We start from the raw sequence: 20,528 nt of genomic DNA on the forward strand, positions 1-20,528 counted from the left end.
CCAATTTAGTCTCTGATGGCCCAACTCAGGAATTATGAACCTGAATCCATCCATGTTCAGCTGGGGCTTAAGGTTTTAGGCACAGGGTCTGAAATGTGTCTTCTTGAAGAGCACTAATTTCCCACAGCAGATCTACTGTCCCCACTGAGAATCAGTATTTGCAAAGGCTAGCAATAAAACCCCCAAACCATGAAAGACAAAGAAATTCCATGGAAATCGGTAAGTGTATGAAGACCCAGCAGACTGCATGCAGGACAGGGCTTTCTCTGCCTTTGAAGTGAAGGTAAATATCAGAAAATAGTCAACTACTGGTTTTCTCAACTGTTGAGGATTAAAGAAAAGTGATATAGATAGATTCAGTTGTTGTTGCATAGCAATATTCTTGCATTTACCAGGAGCTGCCGCCTTTCATCAAGTTCCTTTCGTCTCAGAAGAAAATAATTTTTGTTCATATTACAGCAAGGCAGTGTGTGTGAAATACATTTGTCTGGGTGGAAAACATAACACGTATTCGGTGAAAAAGTAAATGAGAGAAAAAGAACAGTAATTTTCCTAAGAACGTGGCTGGGGGGGTGGGGGGTGGCATGTATTTATTTGAGACCAAGCTACTAAAAATGAGTGTGAGGATTAATCCTTAATTATTGTGCTCTTTCTCCTAGAGCAGCCTTAGCAACAGGGCTTGGAGCAGTCCCTCTGCCCTGCTCCTCCAGCCCAAGCCAGCGCACCCAGGACTGTCTCACACTCCCAGAGAAAACAAGCCCTATGTGCCGGACCCGAGCGCCGAGCATCGGCTCCACCAGCATCTCCCGGGAGCTTTCCTCTTGGGAAAGCACAGCTAAGCCAACGGCTAACTCCCACTCCTCTGAATTCAATGGCGTTTTTTTGTCCTTTGCCTCCCTGGGAGGAGAATAAGGCCCTTAACAAGCTCCTCGCCGGGCTGCCAGCGGCACTGGTGCTATTCTCTGCTAGCTTAGAAATCAGAGATGGAAAAGATCAGGCAGGTCACCCTGTCCCTCCCCTGGCCAGAGCATTCCCGTAGAGCTTTTTCCATTCAAGCCGAAGTGCCTCATAGCAACAAAAATCCTGAAGGGTATGAATCAGACGGAGAGAGAAGCGAGCTGATCAACAGCAGCGCCCAGCATAACGCAGGGACAATGCTCCTCACCGCATTTTCAGGAAAACACCACCCACTCACCACCCTTTTGCATCTGCTGCTGAAAATGCAGGGCCCGATCCTAGGATGTGTAGCAGAAAAGCCAACGCCAGAATTAATTACTCACCGGTAAATGCCCTAGAAGAGGTGTGATGCTGTCAGACACGTAGATGATGCTTCCACCTGTGGTCACTGCTATAATGAAGCCATCTAATGCCTAAGGAAAACAGACAAGTGGAGAGGGTTTTAATAGGAACCAGGGGTGTAAACAGGGCGTCTCATTGCGTGTTGATCAAAACTGTTTGACTCCAGCACCGTATTGTCATCGAGCTGTAGGAACGTTATCTCTAGTTGCAGAACAGTAATGCTCTGATTTCATAGTCTGATTTAACTTTTACAACGCTCTTTGTAGTCTAGCAAAACCTACTACTGAAGCGACAAAGGGCTCACAGGAACATTTCATGTCTCAGTTTTTAAATTAATCACACATTTTAATAATGCAAAATGACTAAGACTGGATCCCTTGGAAGTTATTAAAATGAACATTTGAGCTCTGTGTAAATATCAAAGGACGATGAAAGGATGTGGTCCTATCTCAAAATGGTACTTCCCTGCAAACCCCATAAATCTCAGTTTGTATTAATGTAACGTTGTATATTACTGGGCTTTCATGTAAGTAAAAGCAATGCAAATGATCAAATAATCCTTAGCCAGAGTTTTAATTGAGTGATTTATTTTAAAGGTCATGGTATTAGATTACTCATTCCAAGAGAAAGTCACCCTTCCGCACGATTTCTTCCTCACTTCGGTGCCACCTTGAGGTAAGCCCCTTCACTCCTAGGACTGAAGGGGAATGTCAGCCTTATCCCCATCCTCTGCACAGGAGCAATTTCACCTTCAAAATTAGTTTCTTCTTTAGTCTGGGCTGCAAAGTTTTGAGCTAAATATTGTTCAAAGTTAAATCTAGGTAAATCTCCAGATCTAAAGCAACATTTCCCCTACTCTGAGCAGGACCCCTCCAAAAATTAAGAGTCAACAGTAGGTGCCCAGAGACTGTATTAAAACCTGCTTGTGGTAATAGAGGAGTCACTGGTGAAGCTCCCAATGCCTTCAAGAGGAGCAGGTCTGGGTCCTCCCTGTCAGTTCACTGGTGACCTGGTGATGCCGGTGGGATTTGAGCATCACGGGCCCTGCAAGCACGACTGAGTCAGAGCAGAGTGCGACTCGAGCCCAGGGGCAATAGCTGCTGAGGAGACAGGTGTACTGCAAACAGCCTGAGCAGGGTGCCGCGGCGCTACACAACCTTACTGCAAACCCAGGCGTGCCTCCAAGCCAGACCAGCAGTTGATCCTGTGAGCCGCAGCACACCCTTCCCCCCCGGCCCCGGCTGACTTCAATAAGGGAAAGAATTCTGAGAACACTGGAAAATGCTAATTGTTTCTCAAAAAAAAAAAAAAAAAGGAAAACACAAAGCCTTGAATAAAGACACAAACATATGTTCCTTTTTCCAGAGAACGCTGAGCACCCGCAACTATTTAAGTCAATGGGAATCTGCTGGTGCTACAATCCTTTGAAAAGCAGGTCAATAACTTATACCCCAGTAGAAGAGCGTGTGTTTAGCATCTCTGAAAACCCTCCAGCTGCTATAGTTAGTTTGATTTTGTTAATCTAAGTGCAGAGAATATGTTTTTCTTTAGTGCAGTACATTCAAGCTGTTTGCTAAAAAAGCAAGATAGCTGTTAACCCATAGACGAGAGCAGTGGTTTTACAAGGCAGCTGGATTGTGCATGTTACTATGGTGAAGGTTGTTGGTTGTTTTTTGTTTTTTTTTTTTTTAAAATCAAGTCTTTATTTCATATCCAATGCAAATTATACAAAGTGACTCACATCAGAATTTTGTGGTAAAATCAAGTTAATGTATGCATACATAATTCTATTTTTGTTTACTCGCAACTGGTCCTTCCAACAGTAAGATGGCATATCCCTCTTCAAAGATTTTACTACTGCAAGAGTCCTAGATGGACAAACATAGCTCCTCTGTAATTTGATGACAGCCTTTTAAATGGCATAAAAAAAGGCCATTTTCAGGAAAGCTGATGTATTACCACAGCCAATTATGCTCTGATTCTTTTGAATTAGTGCTTGAAAAAAACATTCCCATCTTTTAATAACAGGACAGGAAAAACTTCAAGCAGTCTTGTCCAAATCTTAATAAAGTAAGATTAGTAGAAAGGTGAAAAAGAAGAGAATGATGAACAGCTGGCTCAACAGGACATCCCAATACTCAATGTTATCTTGAAGGGCATGGAAAATCACAGTAGCAAGAAGGTGATTTATAAGCTGGGAAACTGAAAGCGATTGTTCTAATCTAAAATTGTGTGGCACACAAGTAGAATCAACAAAGGCCCGGCAGGTTAAGACAACTGCCAATTTATGGCTATCCGAGGGAAATATTTCAGTGCAGACGGCAGGAGTTACGTATGTTAAGTTCCCGTGCCCTGGGATGGGAATCGAGGGTTGATGGTGCAACGTGAGCAAAGCCTCTCTTCATGCCAAACCAGGGGAGTCTCATCACAACAAACTGCAAAGGCTGAGGGACCACCAGCCCCTGGGGGACAGCAACATGCCGCGGCTTCGTGTCACCCATTGGTGGGTCAGGCTGCTTCCCCGGCATCCCTCCCTGGGCCTGCAGGCAGAGCCCGGATCGCGCCCCATGTTCATGTCATTTGTGGGAGGAGGAAAAGCTTGTTCCCAAAGGACACAGCCGGGCAATGCAACCTCCACATGTTTAGTATGGGAGAAGATCCTTGCTAAAGAAGGTTCTAGCTGTTACTGAGAGAGAAAAATACATTTTAGCAGCTCATTTGCATTTCATCTCGAACCTACATAAATGCCATTGAGTCACCTCCCTTCAAATCCCTGCCAGCATTAAAAGCACCTATGGTATAATTTAAAGGTAATTTTAAAACTATCGCTGCAAAATAACCCTGCTCCTGTTAGAATAAAAAGTGTTTGATAAGGGCCTTGGAAATCGCTAGAGTGGAAGTATTAACTGTATCAAACCAAGAGGAGCTGTCAGGTTTTATGTGCTCGTACAGCACCTAGCACTGGCGGGATGTGATGCTGTTGCTTTTGAGGTGCTAGTCTCGCAAAAATATTAAGTAGCAATAACGCCTTCCAAGAACAGGAGAAAAACTGCCACGTGCCCTTTCCCTCACCTCAGTTTGTAAAAATAAAATGTGACCTGTGACTTGAATCTCTCCCCTGGATTGCATTTCTTAGGAATCCCCGCGCAGCTTTGCAGCCTGCGGCAGCGCAGCGCAACGGCACCGCCGGGAGTGAAGAGCAACACGTGGGGACTCTGGTCCCTTGTCCCAGTGACAACTCTGCTTGACGCTCAAATACAGCCCTACCTGAAACCTCCTCTTTTGGAACTGCAGATGGCATTTTATTCTAGACGCGTGGGCATTTCCACGACTGCTAGACAAAATCAGGAAAGGTATATAAGCCTGTTCACCTCCAACATCAGCTGCGTGAATTCTTCGTTGCTGAGAAATGAAGGCTTCCAGTCCTGCTGAATTTCAGAAATCTCCGTCTGTGCCGAGACTTCTAGACAAATAAAACATTTCATTTTTTAAGATTAAAAAAAACCTTGTATCTTGCAAGCCTATATGATTTGCTATGAAAAGACAGAAGTCACCTTTATATTCAAAAATGCAGTTTTCAAGTATGTGTTTTGCATACAGAGACAATAACGACTATCTAAACTGGGACCAATCCTGCAATGTTTTCCTCTTTTTTTACTCAGCTCAGCTTGAACTGACTTCAGTGGGAGCCTGTATTCACACAGCCATTGGCCTCAATCAGCATTACTTACCTATTGATCAAAAGATAAAACCACTTTGCATGAAATGAAAATCAAGCAAGGATTAGCACGTCTCAAATTGATATTTACAATTTACAGCTTCAGAATTAGGACGCCAGGGAGTTAAGGTGCAACCTACAGCTTCTGCCCCAAATAGGGAGCAGCAAGAAAACTCCTTCAGAGGAGCCTCAAAGTGCCGTGACCCCGAAGAGCAGAGTTATTGCTCCGTTCTCCAAAATGAGCGTTTGCACTGGAGCACTGGCATCTCATCCCAAATCCTGCCTGGAGAGGAGGGTCCCCGTGCTCTCAGCCTTTGAGGATGAAAAGACAGTGTAAGACACTGTGTAAGACACCGGGGGGGTTTTTGCCCCGCTGTTGGCCAAGCCTGGCCCAGCAGCAGCCTGAGGATGCTCGGTCCCCTAGGGCTTTCTGTGGCGGGGTGCAGGGGCAGCGGGGTAACAAGTCACGCTTCGGACTGAAACCAGGGGCAGCTGGATGCACTGTGATGAGCTGTTTCATTCAAAAACCAGCCACCCGTGTTAGCTCCACCCGAATAATGCATTAATGAGCTTGTCAGGCAGTGTTCTAGGGGACAGATCTTAGAATTTAGAGGGACTTGTGCTGGTTTTGTTCGCGGCTCTCTCTGCTTGCCGAAGAGTGCTCCCTCGTTCAGCACTGGGAGTGAGGGGATGCTGGGCACAGCCTGTCTTCTCCTTTCGGCGCCGCCTGCTAATTAATCCTATTGATTAACACTTCCAGAGGCATGTAATACCCAACGCTCCCTATTCGGAGCACACGGGCAAACTGGCCAGAGAAATGCAAATGGCTAAATGATATCATGGACGGTAAATTTATACCAGTGCCTGTTCGTATTGTCACCTAGAAAGAAATCAAAGCCTTGGTTCAGGTTTTATTAGTGGAGATGCAGCCGTCTGCTTCTACCAGCTCGTCTAACTCACTTTCTGCATTGCTGGGGGCTGTCACTGGTAGCCCAGTGGCTCTCCAAAGCCCCCATGGTCTTATACAGAGGTTTCAGAAACCAGAGTAAGGAAAAAGAGAGATCAGCCCCAATCAGATTTTTATATAGTCTCAGAATATAGGATACTTTCAGCAGATCCATAGCTTGGAAAAGCTGATGTACGTGAAACAGCGACTGTCAGAATAATTACTTGAGCTTTGGGAGATTCTCTGGATTATGAAGAAGGAGGCTGTTTATGTAGCAAAAAATCTGAAAATTGACCTCCTCCTCTGTTATAACTAAAATCTTAGTTTAGCCTACTAAACGAAAGAGAAATACAATTGAATAAACCAGATCCAAAGTATGCTGAAGATAATCAACATTTTTAAAGGCTGATGCTTTGTATTGTATTGCGTGAGTACTAATCTAGTTTAAAAATAGACACCATTTGCTTTTTTTAGCAAGTGCACAAAACCAGTCACAGTTTGACCCAATTGCTGGGGAAGGATTTGTGACTGTTAGCTTTCTTTTACCTAGTTGTTCTTCCAGAAACTAAGTGCCTTTTGGAGTAAATTATTTGGGCTATCAGCTACACTTCTCTACACTTACTCAAATCTCGTGTGATTGTTCTTTGCTTGGCTTTATAATTGAGCATATTCGCATCCTCCTGTACTCTGCCTTGGGCAGCTAAAAAAAAAAAAGATACGTTATTACTGTCATTTTTTAATAGGTATATGCAATTATTAAACTTTGAGATGTCCTAGTCGTGCCCTCCTGTATGAAATCATCTTGTCTGTGGCAGAAATTCATTTAAGGAGAAACTGCGCCCTAACAACAGAACCACTATAATTATTTCCTCAGTAAGTTTGACATTTGTGACTCCGTTATGTTGGGAGCCATGATATAAGAGTTTTCATCATCTTTTCCGTTTCACCCAGAGCTCTCCAGGGAGCGAGGACAGGAGGTGCTGGATGAGCGAAGGTGAGCCTGGTGATGCGATGCATCAGCTTGCAAGAGCCATTTCTGCTTTGTGGGGCCAGGGACGTTCCCCACGGTCACCTGCTGAAGCCTCTTCCTCACAGGAGCAGAGCAAGAGAGTCCCATTTTAAACCAGTGCCCTGATTTATAAGGGAGAAGCGTTCCAATTGTCTGCTGCTGGCAGATGTCCACGCATCAGGGGCCCCACAGTGCATGTTTCTCTCGCCGACTGGAAACTAGACCAACCAGACTAGATCAGCAGGGTCAGAAACCTCCTCTGCCCTCTGTGAGGGCATATGTCTAAGGGACTTAGTTGTCACTGCTGTGTGCATTTTAAAAACTAAACTGCTGGCTCTCTGAGGCTGAACTTTGCCATTGCAGCTGCACGCTGTGCAAATCTGACGTAGCTTCTGCTTGTGCAAACTGGGGGAAGCACAGCAGCTGTCTGTGGATGCAATTTGCCGAAACCGACTTCAAAAATTGGGGTCTTTTCTGGTCTGGGTTTTCTGCTTACTGTAGAAAATTGAGTCCTACGCAGTCGGCTGAGGAGCTGAACAGATTGCTGCCCTGCATCTTTCTGCAGAGAAGCTGGGGCGAATGCTTTCTTCTGCTGCTCAGAATACTGCAAATTTCAAGGGAGGGAATCTTCCCTCTGGCCCCAAATCTCTCCTGTTCAAAGCATCTCTATTCTTCGCACGCGCTGCAGGGCACTGCTGTCCGCCTTCCCTCCGTTCCTGACATTCACCCCCTTCTCTAGCAGGTTGAGAGTCATCCTTGACTAAAGAGCAGCCAAGGAGATGGATCTGGGCAGCACAGTGCCTGCAAATGGTCTTTTTTGATGAGATAGAAAAAACCCCAACCACCCTATGTTGGCACTTTTAGGCCCCTGAGCCATTCTGATAATCACTGAAGGAAACAGGATATTGTAACTGTCTGGCAAGTGCATGAATATCTGCAGTAAATCTTACCATTGTGTTTCTGCAGAAAGCCAATGACTTTTTCCAGCACTGTAGTTTTGTCCATTTTGCGAGTGTTGCCTGGAAGCATGGAGCTGAGCTCTTTGATGAGAACATTGAACTGATCTCGCCTCTTCTTCTCAGATTTGTTACGCGAAGCCCTGTAGACAGGTTAAAAAAAAAAAAAGGATGAGCAGACCAAGGTACCTGCTCTTTGCAATGTATACACCTAGAAATAAGCTTGCTGTGTGCCTCAGTATGTGAAGATTGACACTAGCCTCCAGCAAAGCTGCAGACACAAGTAGGAAGCGACTGTTCCTACCTCCTGCTCTTGTCTTTGGGTCCCCTTTAGAGTCCAGCGGGGAGATGGAGGCTCTGCTCACCCACCTGTGCTGCCTCTAGACACTCGGGTCAAGCCTTTCAGATCAGCATTAAGCCTCTAAGTGAAGCAGCTCTGTCCATCTCCTAGACATACACAGGCTCTTGAAAGTTCATGCAGCCTCTGAGGAGGCACTCAGAGCAAGAAGAAATGGGAATACTTCTCCATAAAGAAGAGTGGGGACTAGTAAAACTATGGATCGTGCCCATCTGTGCAGTCTTGACAGGAGAGAGGGACCCCAGTCCTGCAGCTCAGCCATTGCCCTGGAGCTGGGTCCACCTAGAGGGGCCCGCCTGCTTGGGTCACAAGTCCTCAGGTTACCTCCAAGCTGGCTTACAGAGAGGAATCAGGCTGCTGTCTTCCAGTCAGTAAGATCAGGGACCTGAGTAGAGGTTACTGCAGCTCCCATCTAGTTCACATGCCACCTCCTTCAGTCTCGTTTCCAAGGTGACAAGGGCAAGCAGGAGGGAGGGCATCAGCATGTCTCATCCCAGCATGGACCAGGTCTGAAGCTGGGATGTGTTCCCACACCTGGGGGCTCAGAAGTGCTAACAGGGGTTCCCTGCTTGTCCCTAATCTCTGTGTGCCACCGGGCAAATTGCTTAAGGTCAGGGTGCCCTGACTCTTCGGGTGTCAAATGGGGACTCTGCAGCTTTTTTCACCAGTCTTGTCCGTTTAGCTTGTAGACTCCTCAGAGAGAGCCTGCTTCTGCTCCTGTGTTTGAAGAGCTTATAGGAAGAAAGGACCCGATTTCATTTTGGGTGTTTTGACACCACCGTAATGCTGTTGACAATCTTTTCAGCGTGTGCGCTTTTTTTTTTTTTTAAATTATTTGTCAACCTGTACACGAGCAAGTGTTTTCTGAATTGTTCCCGTAAATACGACAATCATTCTACTTGAAGGGTATCACCCAGATTTCTGTAGCCACTTGAAAATAGAAATAAATATAACCCAGAAGGTTTGTTTGTTCTTCTGAAAGGTCCTCAAAGCAGTCAATATTTGCCTTGTTAATTACGTAAAGATCTAAAAATCTGGTTACATGTGGACAGGAAAGAAAAGCCAAGAGGCCAGTTCTCACTCTGAGTTTCTCAGTCCCAGATAACTCTGCTGCACCTCATATGCGCTTCTGGATGCACACTGCTGAAAATCAGAGCAGAATTTAGCCCAGCATCTACATCCCCCTCCAAGGACCAGGATGGCAATAAACATTTGCAGCAGAGAAATCACTGCAGAGGCTTCTGGATGTTCCTACTGACAGAGGGGTAATTTTTGTTTGTCTTGCTCTCAACCCTGAACACACTTGGAGATACGCTGGATAGAAGCCAACGCTTGATTATTTTACAGCTTTGAACACAAGAGATTGGGTGGATACTGCCTGACTGATTTCAGCCTGTTCTTATTACAGTGCAAAAGGCTGTCAGAACAAGATGTGAAAAGCTCCAGCCTTATCCTATTTCTGTGCAGTTCAAGGGGACGTTAAGAACATCAACATTTTACTTCCTCATAATTCAATCCTCCGTTCATTTTAAGCTCAAAGGGTCTTGATATCCCTGAAAATAAAATAAACCCCCAGCCATCTATAGTGTTGCTTTTTCCAAAAAATAAGGATGCCTTGACAGAAATATAAGGTATCTATTTTTAACACTTGACATTTTATTCACAAAGGAAATATAAAAACTCCTCTAGTGGAAGTAACTCTACCAAGGTCTGAATTGATGATCATAGTAAGATCTTAAAAAGGAAAAAAAATGAGACACCCCCTTCCCCCCCAATTAGGTCATCTAAAGTGCCCCTGCACAGTTGTATCTGCTTTGTTTGGTCCAGTTAGGTCTTAAATAATGCAGTTTTCATCACTTCCCTTGGAAGATTATTCCCTAGCCTTCCTTACTTCACTGCTAGGGCATATCATTTACAGTAAGCCAAAACAGTCTCTGTCTTAATTCCATACTATTCGTCCCAGTTCTCCTCCCTCTTTGCTACTCCAAAAAACCATGGCATATCCAAGGGGAAGAAGGAGGCACAGTATGAATAAGATCTGGATTTTTAGTGAATACAGCTAAAGGCAATACAGGACAGCTTGAATTCATAATGATCAAAATCACCCATTTAAAATGTGTTCTAAATAGCCATTTTTATTCTGTTATATATTTGCTGCTTGTTGTCTTAAAGAGAGACTGACACTTGCTGAGTATTAGCTGACATTATACCTTGCTGATATACAATGAAATGTGACTTTACACTAAATTTCATATTTCTTTTCGCTGTCCAATGAGATATGTTATATATGCATCAAAGCAAGTAATTGTATCACATACCTTCGTTCAGATTTTTAAATTTACTTTTTATTGGAGTGGAAAATGGCAAGTGGCAGTCCTCATTTATTAAGCACTTTCTGATGGTTCACTTCAAGCTGGTTTTCGTTGCAATTTGGAATTCAATTGAGTTGCAAAAAATTATTTTAAAATAATTTACTATTAAAGCAAACTAAAAGAAAAGCAGATAGAGAAAAAAGCACACAAAACACCCTTTTTGTTTGAAATTAATGAAATTATAAAACAAAATAAACCTTGTCTAGCATTAAAGAACTGAAGATAAAATGATGGTTTCTGGTCTCCAGAAGATCAGAAGACTTCAAAGAGGTCTTCAGTGCTCCCATGTATGGTGCCATCATGTCCACATTTTAGTCCCAGGGTCTTTGGGGTGACGTAGTGCCTTGGGGAGTCAGAGGATGCGGAATGGGACTTAAAATAACCAGTCTTGTGAAGGAATAGCTATGCATCTTGGCCAAATACTAAACATTTGCCCCAGGGGTGGGAGTGCAGGTGCCTCTCCTTGGTAGAGGGTGGATCCTTTTCGCATGTCTGTATAATACAAGCCGTATGTGCCTAATAAATTGCAGCAGAAAGTAAATGGTGTGCATGTGTCTCTCCAACCTGAGAAGCCCAGCTGCTGGCTTAAGTCCATCCCCAAAGAGTTAGATCCATAAAGTTTCAGTCTCACCTACTTAGAAAATGAAAGAAGAGAACAATTTTCTTGGCTTTTTTTACCCACTCGTGTTTCTCAGCACTGAGGTACCCAGTCCTTATACCAAATAGAAGTAAAAAAAAAGAAAGCATTTCCCTTGTGACACGGGACAGATGAGAGTTCTCAGTTTTCAACGCACAACAGCAAAACGTTCAGCCAATGGCTTCTCCCAGGTTTGACTCTCTTTAAAGCTTTGGAATTAAAAATGTAGCTTTTAAATGAATCTGAATGGTTTCACTATACTGTAGTAACTTTAGACCTTCATGAACCCTCTCATGAAGGTTCAAACTTATTTTCAAATTTAGATTTTTTTCTAAAAAGCAAAATTACAGTCTAAAGAAGCAATTTCCCTTTTTCCTTTTCAAAGTTATAATTTTTTTATCCACCTTGGTAGAGGCCTGCCCCAGGGTATAACAAAAATTCCCTCCAGGAACAAACGGCATGAAAACCATACCAGATGGTGATGACAATCGCTGATAGCGAGGATACGTGTTATCCTATTTTTGTCCTAGATAGATTCATTTAATGCATTTGATTTTTAAACAATTAGCACACAAATATCTTGAAGATAATCAGGCCGTAAGGATGCGAAGCAGCGATGCAAGGTGGGCTCCCTTCCCCTGCTCCCCCCTTCCCTGATGCTGGGGCTCTGGGGAAACGTGACACCTCCCGCTGTGCTACACCCTCTCCCAAGAGCCAGGTCAAACAAGGACAAGGGTAAGGACTTGCACCTGGAAAAACATAATCTGGGAGTGCAGCACAGGCTGGGATCTACCTGCCTGGGGAGCAGCTCTGTGGAAAGGGACCTGGGTGTCCTGGAGGACAAAAAGCTCAATATGAGTGCACAGTGTGCCCCTGGGGCAAAGAAAGCTGGGTTGCATCAACAAAGGCATCACCAGCAGAGATAAAGAAGCCATTATCCCACTCTACTCAGCGCTTGTCAGGCCACACCTGGAATACAGTGTTCAGTTTTGGTCCCCGCTACGCAAAAAAAGATGTGGACAGGAGAGGGTCCAGAGAAGGGCCACAAAGATGATCAAAGGACTGGGAAGCCTGCCATATGAGGAAAGGCTGATAGAACTGGGTTATTTCATCCTTGAGAAAAAAAAAGGCTTAGGGGAGGCTCTATCACCACTTTCCAGTACTTAAGAGGTGGCTACAAAGAAGACGGAGACTCCCTCTTTACAAAGAGTCACGTGGAAAAGATGAGGGGTAATGGGTACAGGTTACTCCGGGGGAGATTCCAATTGAACACAGGAGGAAAATTTTTCACAATGAGAACAATCAGCCATTAGAATAATCTCCCCAGGGAAGTGGTGGATTCCTCAACATTGGACACTTTTAAGATTCATCTGGACAGGGTGCTGGGCCATCTTGTCTAGACCGTGCTTTTGCCAAGAAAGGTTGGACCAAATGACCCTTGAGTCCCTTCTAGCCTGGTATTTGGTGATTCTGTGATTCTATGACCTCTTTGCGACACGGCGTGGTGGCGGGAGGTATCCCTTTCCCGAATCCACCTCCTCCCCTGGCCCCAGGTGCCTGCCTGGTTGGCTGATGGTTGGGCAGAGCAACATGCAGAGCTGCACCCCATGTCCTTCTTCTCCTATCCATGAAGCCCCCCGTGAAGAGGGGCAGCAGTGGGGCTCTGGGGGCTGGCAGACCCCTGGCCTCAGCAGATCACCCCTCACAGGGATAAGGGGAGACTGTTAGCTCAGCGCTTTCCTCCCGGTGGCAAAGGCAAGCCTTCTGCTGCCTGAGCGTGCACGCGTGAAGAGGAGGGAGCAAAGGGGAATGGTTGAGCTCGGCTGCAGCCTGCGCTGACCTATATTGGTGAGAAAAAGCTGCAGGGAGGAAAGAAGCGGAGAAGGAATCAAAAGAGATGAAACTGGATCGACTAGTTGCGCCCGGACTGGAAATACTCTCATTAGAGGGAACCAAGGGGAAAGAAGCAGGCAACCCATGGCTCCCTCTAAAGCAATTAAACCGTAGGCTGCAGGATTGATAACACGTCCAGAAAAAACCCACTCAAGTGCTTCCAAACAGCATTTCTGCAGATGCCAGTCAGAGCTGACAGTTATTAAGAGTTTTATTGCCACGGGTCTTCTGCCTTGAAACACACGCTTCCCCTCCCCACAAAGTGTTCACAACCATTTCCCGCCAAAAGGGTCTTGGTGATGGAGTGCAGAATGTACGTGAATAAAGGTTTGTGCCCGTTTAGGGCTGACACAGCACTTTTTTGGGTCTTTCTCTGCTCTGAACGTAACGTCTGGGTGTTTTCATTACCATGAGATAGGCATTGCTGAATAAATGACCATCATAACAGGGGAAACCCCTCAATTTTTTAGTTCTTTTACTTTTGCAAAATATTTTTTTTTTTTTCAAAAACTCCACATTTTTCTACACTCAGGAAGCTCAGATGATGTATTATAGTGGCAGGAGTACGTTGTTGGTTTTTTCAGTCCTTGTGTTCTGCAGTAACGTGAGGAAAACAATCAATGCCTTGGCTTCTCTGACACTTTCCACAGGAAACATCGCTACGTTATTTTCTTCTTACAGGGTAGCCAAGAATAGGAATCTGTGCGATGGCAGTTTTTCAAGTTGTGCTTGGCTGTATTTTACTCTCTCTCTTTTTGATTAATTGATTATGGATAAAACAGCTTCTGCGGCAACAAACAGTATCAAGCCCACCACGAGTTAAACAGAGAGTTATAAGAGAAAAAGTGCTCACCTCTTTGCCCTGTCTTTCTCATCTTCATCCATTAGATTGTCTAAGCAGTTTTTTCTGTTGAAGGAATGCGAGAATCATTACGAATTGTCATTTTGTTAGCTCTACTTGCAGGTTAATCTCAGAGTCGCTCTATTTCATTTTAATAACAGAGTGATGATATCCAGGTCAGATAAATGTGTCAGCAGTGCTTTATAACACAGCCCTTGATTTTAGGAAACATCCATTGTGGATAATGTTATTCCTGAGCGCCAGGCTAGCCTTACGGGCTCCAGCCAGGGATCAAGGCTCCCAGGCACAACATGGTCCACAAGCACAGTACAAAACCAGCCACTTCTTGGGGGATTTTTCGGCATGGAGGTTACTGTTTGCACACTTGCAGGCTGGATGAACCCTGGGGGTCTGCTCAAGTTTTCAGTGCCCCCACGTTCCCACAAAAGCCATGCCTGGTGCAAGAGCCAGCATCACTGATGCCTCTGACTCTCAGGTGGAGTATCCTACTGGGAGGCTGTTCATCCATTCCTGTGGGCCCTGATCTGAAGCCCAAAGAGATGGTCGTAACTATACTGAATTACACCCCAAATTCAAAGTGTCCTCATAAATCCTGCTGCCTAAGCCGCACTGTGGATAAACCCTCCCGTAGCCCAGACAGAGCGCCTGCCCGGAGGTGCCGGCACCAAGCATGGGGACCTCACCATCCCCATCACTCTTTTTGCTGATCTCCACCAAAATGTTGTGACCTGCCATGAGGTTTATAGTCCCAATTGCTCCGGCAGTTTGAGCTGTGGGGAGAAAGTACTCTGAGCAGATGTGTTGATAAAGCCACAGTGTAAAAGGGGGTAAACTGGGTAAATTAAGTAAATTTGCGTAGGCAAGGTGAAGGGAAAATTACAAGAGCAGCCCAAGCTGAGACCCTCAGAAAGATTTGTTGCCAGCTCACTGCCCACCCTCCTTTGCACCCTGGCCTTATGAGCAAGCGATGCTTGAGCCGTAACTGCTTCAGCCCGAGGAGGATGCCCCGCGGTGCTGCAGCCTCTCAGGGCACTTGGCGCCAATGTCAGAGCACACAAGCCGTGGGCTGCTGCATCCCACACAAACATTTCCCAAAGCGGCAGCGCAATGCCGCTACAAACCCTGCATATTGTCAAAGCGTCATTTGCAGAGCGGCGGTGTAATGAGAGGCAATGATAATGCTTGTTTTCAAAAATCAGTGTTTCTCATTTCTAATGAGTCCTCAACATGCAGGACATGGATAAAACTGGAGGGGGGGGGCGGGGAGGAGAGAAGTCAGTTGCTAGGCATTATTTAAGCCCATGGTATTTTCCACATATGAGTCACCCATATATTTGTCTGTTTAAAGAACATTTTACGAAATACCAGGAGTGAAAACTTATTGATAGTAAGAAGAGTGGATAAATTCCCTGCTTCTGCTACTAGTTCTCTTACAGCAATATTCCACCTGCTCATTATTCAACAGTTAGCCAAGAACATGAAACTACCCTGTAATTTCTTATCAAATATGAGTGTAATGAGGAAGTAAAGCCACAGATCATTAACTGGAGAGTAAAGCTACTACTTCATGGCATTCAACTCATTGATGGAGGGGCATAAATAGAAAATATGAAGGCCGCAGCTTTTTTAGTCATAACTGGCAAATTTAAGTCGCTAAATTCTATTATGCAGAACAAAATAACAAATAATACCATATAGGTTTTAGATTTTTTTTTTCAGATATTTATTTGGCCTTGCAAAACAGCCGAGTTAGCCATATCACAATCCGTATTTTAGGCTAGGAAAATTTATAGACCCAGTTAAATTTTATTTACCAGTGTTTTAAAAATACTTCAGGTGGTTATTTGCCCACTGCCAGAATCAGACTGCTAGCCCAACAAGTGTGTTTTCAAATCAGTCAGACTAAAATGTAGTGACAAAATTCAGTGGGTTTTATTTGCTTACTTATTGCAACCAAAATGTTCACCTACATTATTCAAGAACAAAGAAAGCATCAGTAATATGGCAAGGGTTAGCATTTGGGATTTTACTGTCTTTCTTTGCTAGACTTTTGCTCAAAATGCCCTGTTGCGTGCATCCTTGTTGAATCTAGGGTATGATAAGCAAAATGGGGCAGCGTCACCAGAAGAAGTTGCTTTCTCTAAATCGCTGAAGGTCTGCTGCTGCTGCACCAAAGCCTGCTCTGGTTGTAACAGATTCCCAGTAGGAATCAGGAATATGAGGACCAGAGCTCTGGGTGGCTCTGAGGAAGGATGGGGCTGGATGGGGCAGGCAGCAACACTGCTGCTCAGCCCTGGCTGTTTTAGAGGGGCACAACGTACCTAGTGGAAAGGGGTTTTCTACAGCTGTACCCTATCAACCATCAAGGAATTACACTGCCAGGAAGCCTTTACACTTACAAGAGAGCAACAGGTCTAACTGGTCTGTTCTGCCAAGGATTTGGCTAGATCTGTAAAGCAATTCATGGCCAGCTTCCAGTAAACAAGGTTTCTCACTGACTGACATGAAATTCTGGCCCTGCTGTGCTGTTGCGAGTGTTAGACAATATCTAATTGTCATTTTGCTTCTGTTTGCTCACACGGCAAAATCTCCAGAGCATCATAAGCATTGCTAACAGCGTTTGCCAGTACATATGCACCATATGAAATTAAAACTGTTCTCAATAAAATAGATATGGCAGAGTATACAACTGCTGTGAACTGGTACTGCCATCCCTCTCCTGAGCCAGCATTACACCTGGAGGAGAAGCCCATAGCATGGAGCTTAGGTATGTTCTTAGTGCAATCTGCTTGCTTTACGTTTCCCTCCCAGTCCCTCAGCTGGGAGGGTCCCAGATAGCAAACTGGAAATCTGCTCTCTCATCCCCGTCATCTGTGCCACGGTTCCCCTGCAAAGAGGTGACGTAAAATAGTGGCACAAGGATTTCTCAAAATTTGAACAACCCTTTCATATAACAAAGAGAATTTGGGAACCTATGGGTAACACCACCCCATGATGTAACTCCTGCCCGATGGAGTATTTAACAGTGACAGTTAATTTTGGAGCTTCATTAATATCATCATTATCAACAAGGAGTGAAGACGCCATCACTCAAAAAGGTGGGAGCCACCCGGAATAAGGAGAAGAAAGCTCACGTACTCCCATCAGGGCAGTACTCAGACAGACACACAAAAAGACGCATACCCACAAGTGGGAAGAGTTGCATTTTGGAAACATAAGACTGGCTAAAAGTGTTAACTGCGTACCCCTGGCTTACTTATCAGACGGCGAAGTACAGCACAAACATCCCCCCCCCCCCCCCCCCGCCATTCATTCATGCAATGAATAGTTGCTTGGGAAAGAAGTAATTCAGGCAGAGTGCCAGCTCGCTCCAGGGACTCTCCAGAAGAAAGGTTGCACATGTTTATTTTGATACAGTCTATTCCCAGTGGACACAGAGCTTGCACTAAAAAATTCATCTAGCACCGATCACCCTACCCTGCGCTAAAAACATGTTTTTTTGGCAAGTTAAACTACTACTCTTCTATGTGGGTGAGGTTGGTTTCTCTCCTTCCTGTCCTCATAAGGATATGCTATAAAATGACTGACACTCAAATGTAAGTAATCAGCTGTTGATTTCCCACTAAGTTGCCACGTGGCCAGCTAATCTCAGCTCCTACAAATCAGCCTGACATTTAACAAGAATTTTTAATCATATTCATTTAACTCAGCTGAATTAAATCAGAGATGTAAATTTCTTTTCGAGGTCCTGGGATGTGCCTGGGGAAGCCTGGTGAGAAATCACGGTGCTTGTGCTCCTCTGGCCCTGTGTTGGGCATCTTGGGGAGAAAGACTGGGCTTTTCTTCCCCTTCCCTCTCTGGCATGGTGGGGTGTCTGCCTCCACCATCCCACAGGCCTGCTTGGGGTATTCAGCCACTTGTCCTGTATAGGGCATTCTCAGCCCTGGGGAGGGGGGGTGCTGCCCACCATACTCTGGTGTTACTTCCCACCTGCTACAGGTATACTTGAGCCCTCCCTCGGACCTCAGCCTCAGACCACTTAGGATGCTGGTACAACACCACCATCCTAAGTTAAAGATGATGATAGTGCACTTGGAGAACAGTCCTCTCACAGAGAGGGGATGGGCAAGGTTTGTATGGAAAACTGGGACACCGAGAAGAAACATCTTGAACTACCTTCTGGCCTCTGGGCAGACCCTTCCCAACAACCGTTACCTTTGCGAGGAGGGAAGAAAAAGAGTGACAGGGCAGAGGGCAGACATGCCCCTGTGCCTTCCAGACACATCGCACAGCCTCCAGTGCCCATCTCTGCTGAGCGTTACTTGTGCAAGACGCTGAGCACTGCCTCAACAAGGAGTTACTCTCTGGTTCCCTCTTTGAAGGGGAGGAACGAGGCTGTTGGCCAAGAGCTCAGCATTATAAGGACGGTGTGTGGATATGTTCGGTGGTTCAGGACTTAAAAGCCAGATCCACCGATGCATGGTATCCTGTGCATAGTGAGTAGGATCCAAGACATAGGAAGAGGGCACCGAAGGGGACTACAGGCTCCGGGCATGAGCCAAGGGCACGGTGGCCAGAAAGTAGCATAGGGGACAGTGTGGCTGGGTTGCTGCACTGGCACCACTGCCGTGTCCCCTGCCCGGGGATGACAGAGAAGGTTTAATGGGCACTGTGGTCAGACAATGGCATTGTCCCATGGGTGCTCCACAGTGTGGGTTAGATGGGTGCTTGCCTGCACTGGGGAGCCACACGGTGGCTTGGTGCTAGCAGCTCTACATCCTTCTTCTCAGCTAAGGCAGAGCTCTGAAATGAAGTAAACCACACTAACAAGTAAAGTATTTTCCTTCCAAGCCTTGCTGGGGGGCAAAGAGAAACATTAGCAAATGGGAAGTGGCAGGAAAGGTCACAAGGTGACAGGCAAGAAGTGACCATCTGACCATTTTAAACGCTTTGTTCTATATTTCTCTGATGTGGATGAAGCACTTGGATATCCCACCATGAGGGCTATGACATGAACACACAACAGGAGGATTTGTATAAACACATATCAGGAGAAACTAACAGATTCAGAGACACATCGAACTGAACTGCACCTCTCGATCCTTATTTTTCAGATGTAAACCTATGAACTGGTAGGAGAACATGCTGGAGTCCGTAACTAAATACAGCACAATCCCGCCCCTAGCCATCAAAATTGATTTATCAAAATGTGAACAGAGTAGCCTTAAGAAAACTTAAGAAAAGGTAGTAAAAAATCACTTTCCTGATGTCATACGTTGTTATTTGAGAAGGGACTGTGACTTTTCAGTGGGAGAACGGCAGCCTGCAGTTACCACAGGTCACGTAATGCTGCAGTTGTTATGGGAATTACAGTTTTTACAAGTAAAGGAAAAAAAACAGTAGGGCATGGTAAGTGTCCAGCTTTCGAGTTATGACTATTTTTGCCTGACAGTGTGCAGCTTAGTCTTCCTGCATTCAGCAGATTATTACATTTTGTTTACAATAGAGAAGAGAGGTTGTTCAGAGGTTTCCAAAAAAAGAAAAGAAGAAAACATTTTGAGAAAATATTGGACTTCATGAACCTCATAGCCTTTTTTATGTTTCATACATATGTGTACAATGAATCTTTAGACGGTAGTGGGCTTAAAGCGAAACAGACATTAAAAAATAATCTGAATGCAGACAATGAAAATGATGGAATTTGACGTAAATTAATGCTCCACTCTTCTGACCTGGGGATGGCAGGGAGATGCTCACAGGTAATGCAGCTGAGTATCATGAGATTATGAAGAAGAGAAGTAAAGGCTTGGGACATACTCTGGGTTTATTCTTTACATTATTCCCATTTAGTGGGAAGAGGTATTCTTTTCTGTAGCTCAGAAACGTTGCTCCTATTGCTGTGTGCTGTTTGACAGCTTCCCCCCCCTCTACCCCGGTGCCAGCTGAATTTTAGGGTGAGTGGCCTGTGAACCCCCTATGGATGTGGTGTGATTCACAGCAGTTTAAGTCAGGAGCGAGACGGCTGACGTCAGCAGCGCCATGCTGGAGCGCGGCCAGGCTAAGTGAGAGGCGTTCTTTATCTCTAGCGTGTGAGCAACGCGCGAAGTTTGTGCGGCGCTTGGGATCTGTGGTGAAGATCAGTACATACATGCTCGTTATCTTCCTTCTTATTATTATTACTGAATGACTAAAACCATTCAGACTTCAGTGAACAGGCGAAATGAATCCCCGGGTTCAACTGCCGCTCCCCCCTCGCACGGCTGGAAACAGAAAGGCAAACAAATTAAACTAACATTAATCAGCAAAGACTGCCATCTGTATAACTCGGAGCACTTCTCCGCGTGCCCGTCCCCTTCCAGCAATGCTAAACAGGATTAGCCTTCCGTGGGCGGACGGGGAAAGTAGGTCAGTTTGGTAACATCGCTGCGTGTGATGAACGGAGGAGGATGTGACTGCAATGGTCTGCGGGCAGCCCTCT

At 45.2% G+C, this 20,528-nt stretch overlaps 1 protein-coding gene across 4 annotated transcripts in view; it reads right to left on the reverse strand.

Annotated features, from left to right (window-relative positions):
• Window positions 1-20,528, reverse strand: part of NPAS2 (neuronal PAS domain protein 2) — a 109,342-nt gene that overhangs the window by 41,743 nt on the left and 47,071 nt on the right. For all 4 annotated transcript variants that reach the window (XM_063339482.1, XM_063339476.1, XM_063339502.1 and 1 more), the window contains exons 2-5: window positions 14,042-14,095; window positions 7,923-8,071; window positions 4,671-4,762; window positions 1,281-1,370 (exon numbers count right to left, since the gene is read on the reverse strand). In XM_063339482.1, the coding sequence (XP_063195552.1) occupies window positions 1,281-1,370; window positions 4,671-4,762; window positions 7,923-8,071; window positions 14,042-14,095 (385 nt within the window). The remainder of the gene's footprint in view (window positions 1-1,280; window positions 1,371-4,670; window positions 4,763-7,922; window positions 8,072-14,041; window positions 14,096-20,528) is intronic.

Source organism: Chroicocephalus ridibundus, chromosome 1, assembly GCF_963924245.1.
Source record: "Chroicocephalus ridibundus chromosome 1, bChrRid1.1, whole genome shotgun sequence".
Taxonomy (NCBI): Eukaryota; Metazoa; Chordata; class Aves; order Charadriiformes; family Laridae; genus Chroicocephalus; species Chroicocephalus ridibundus.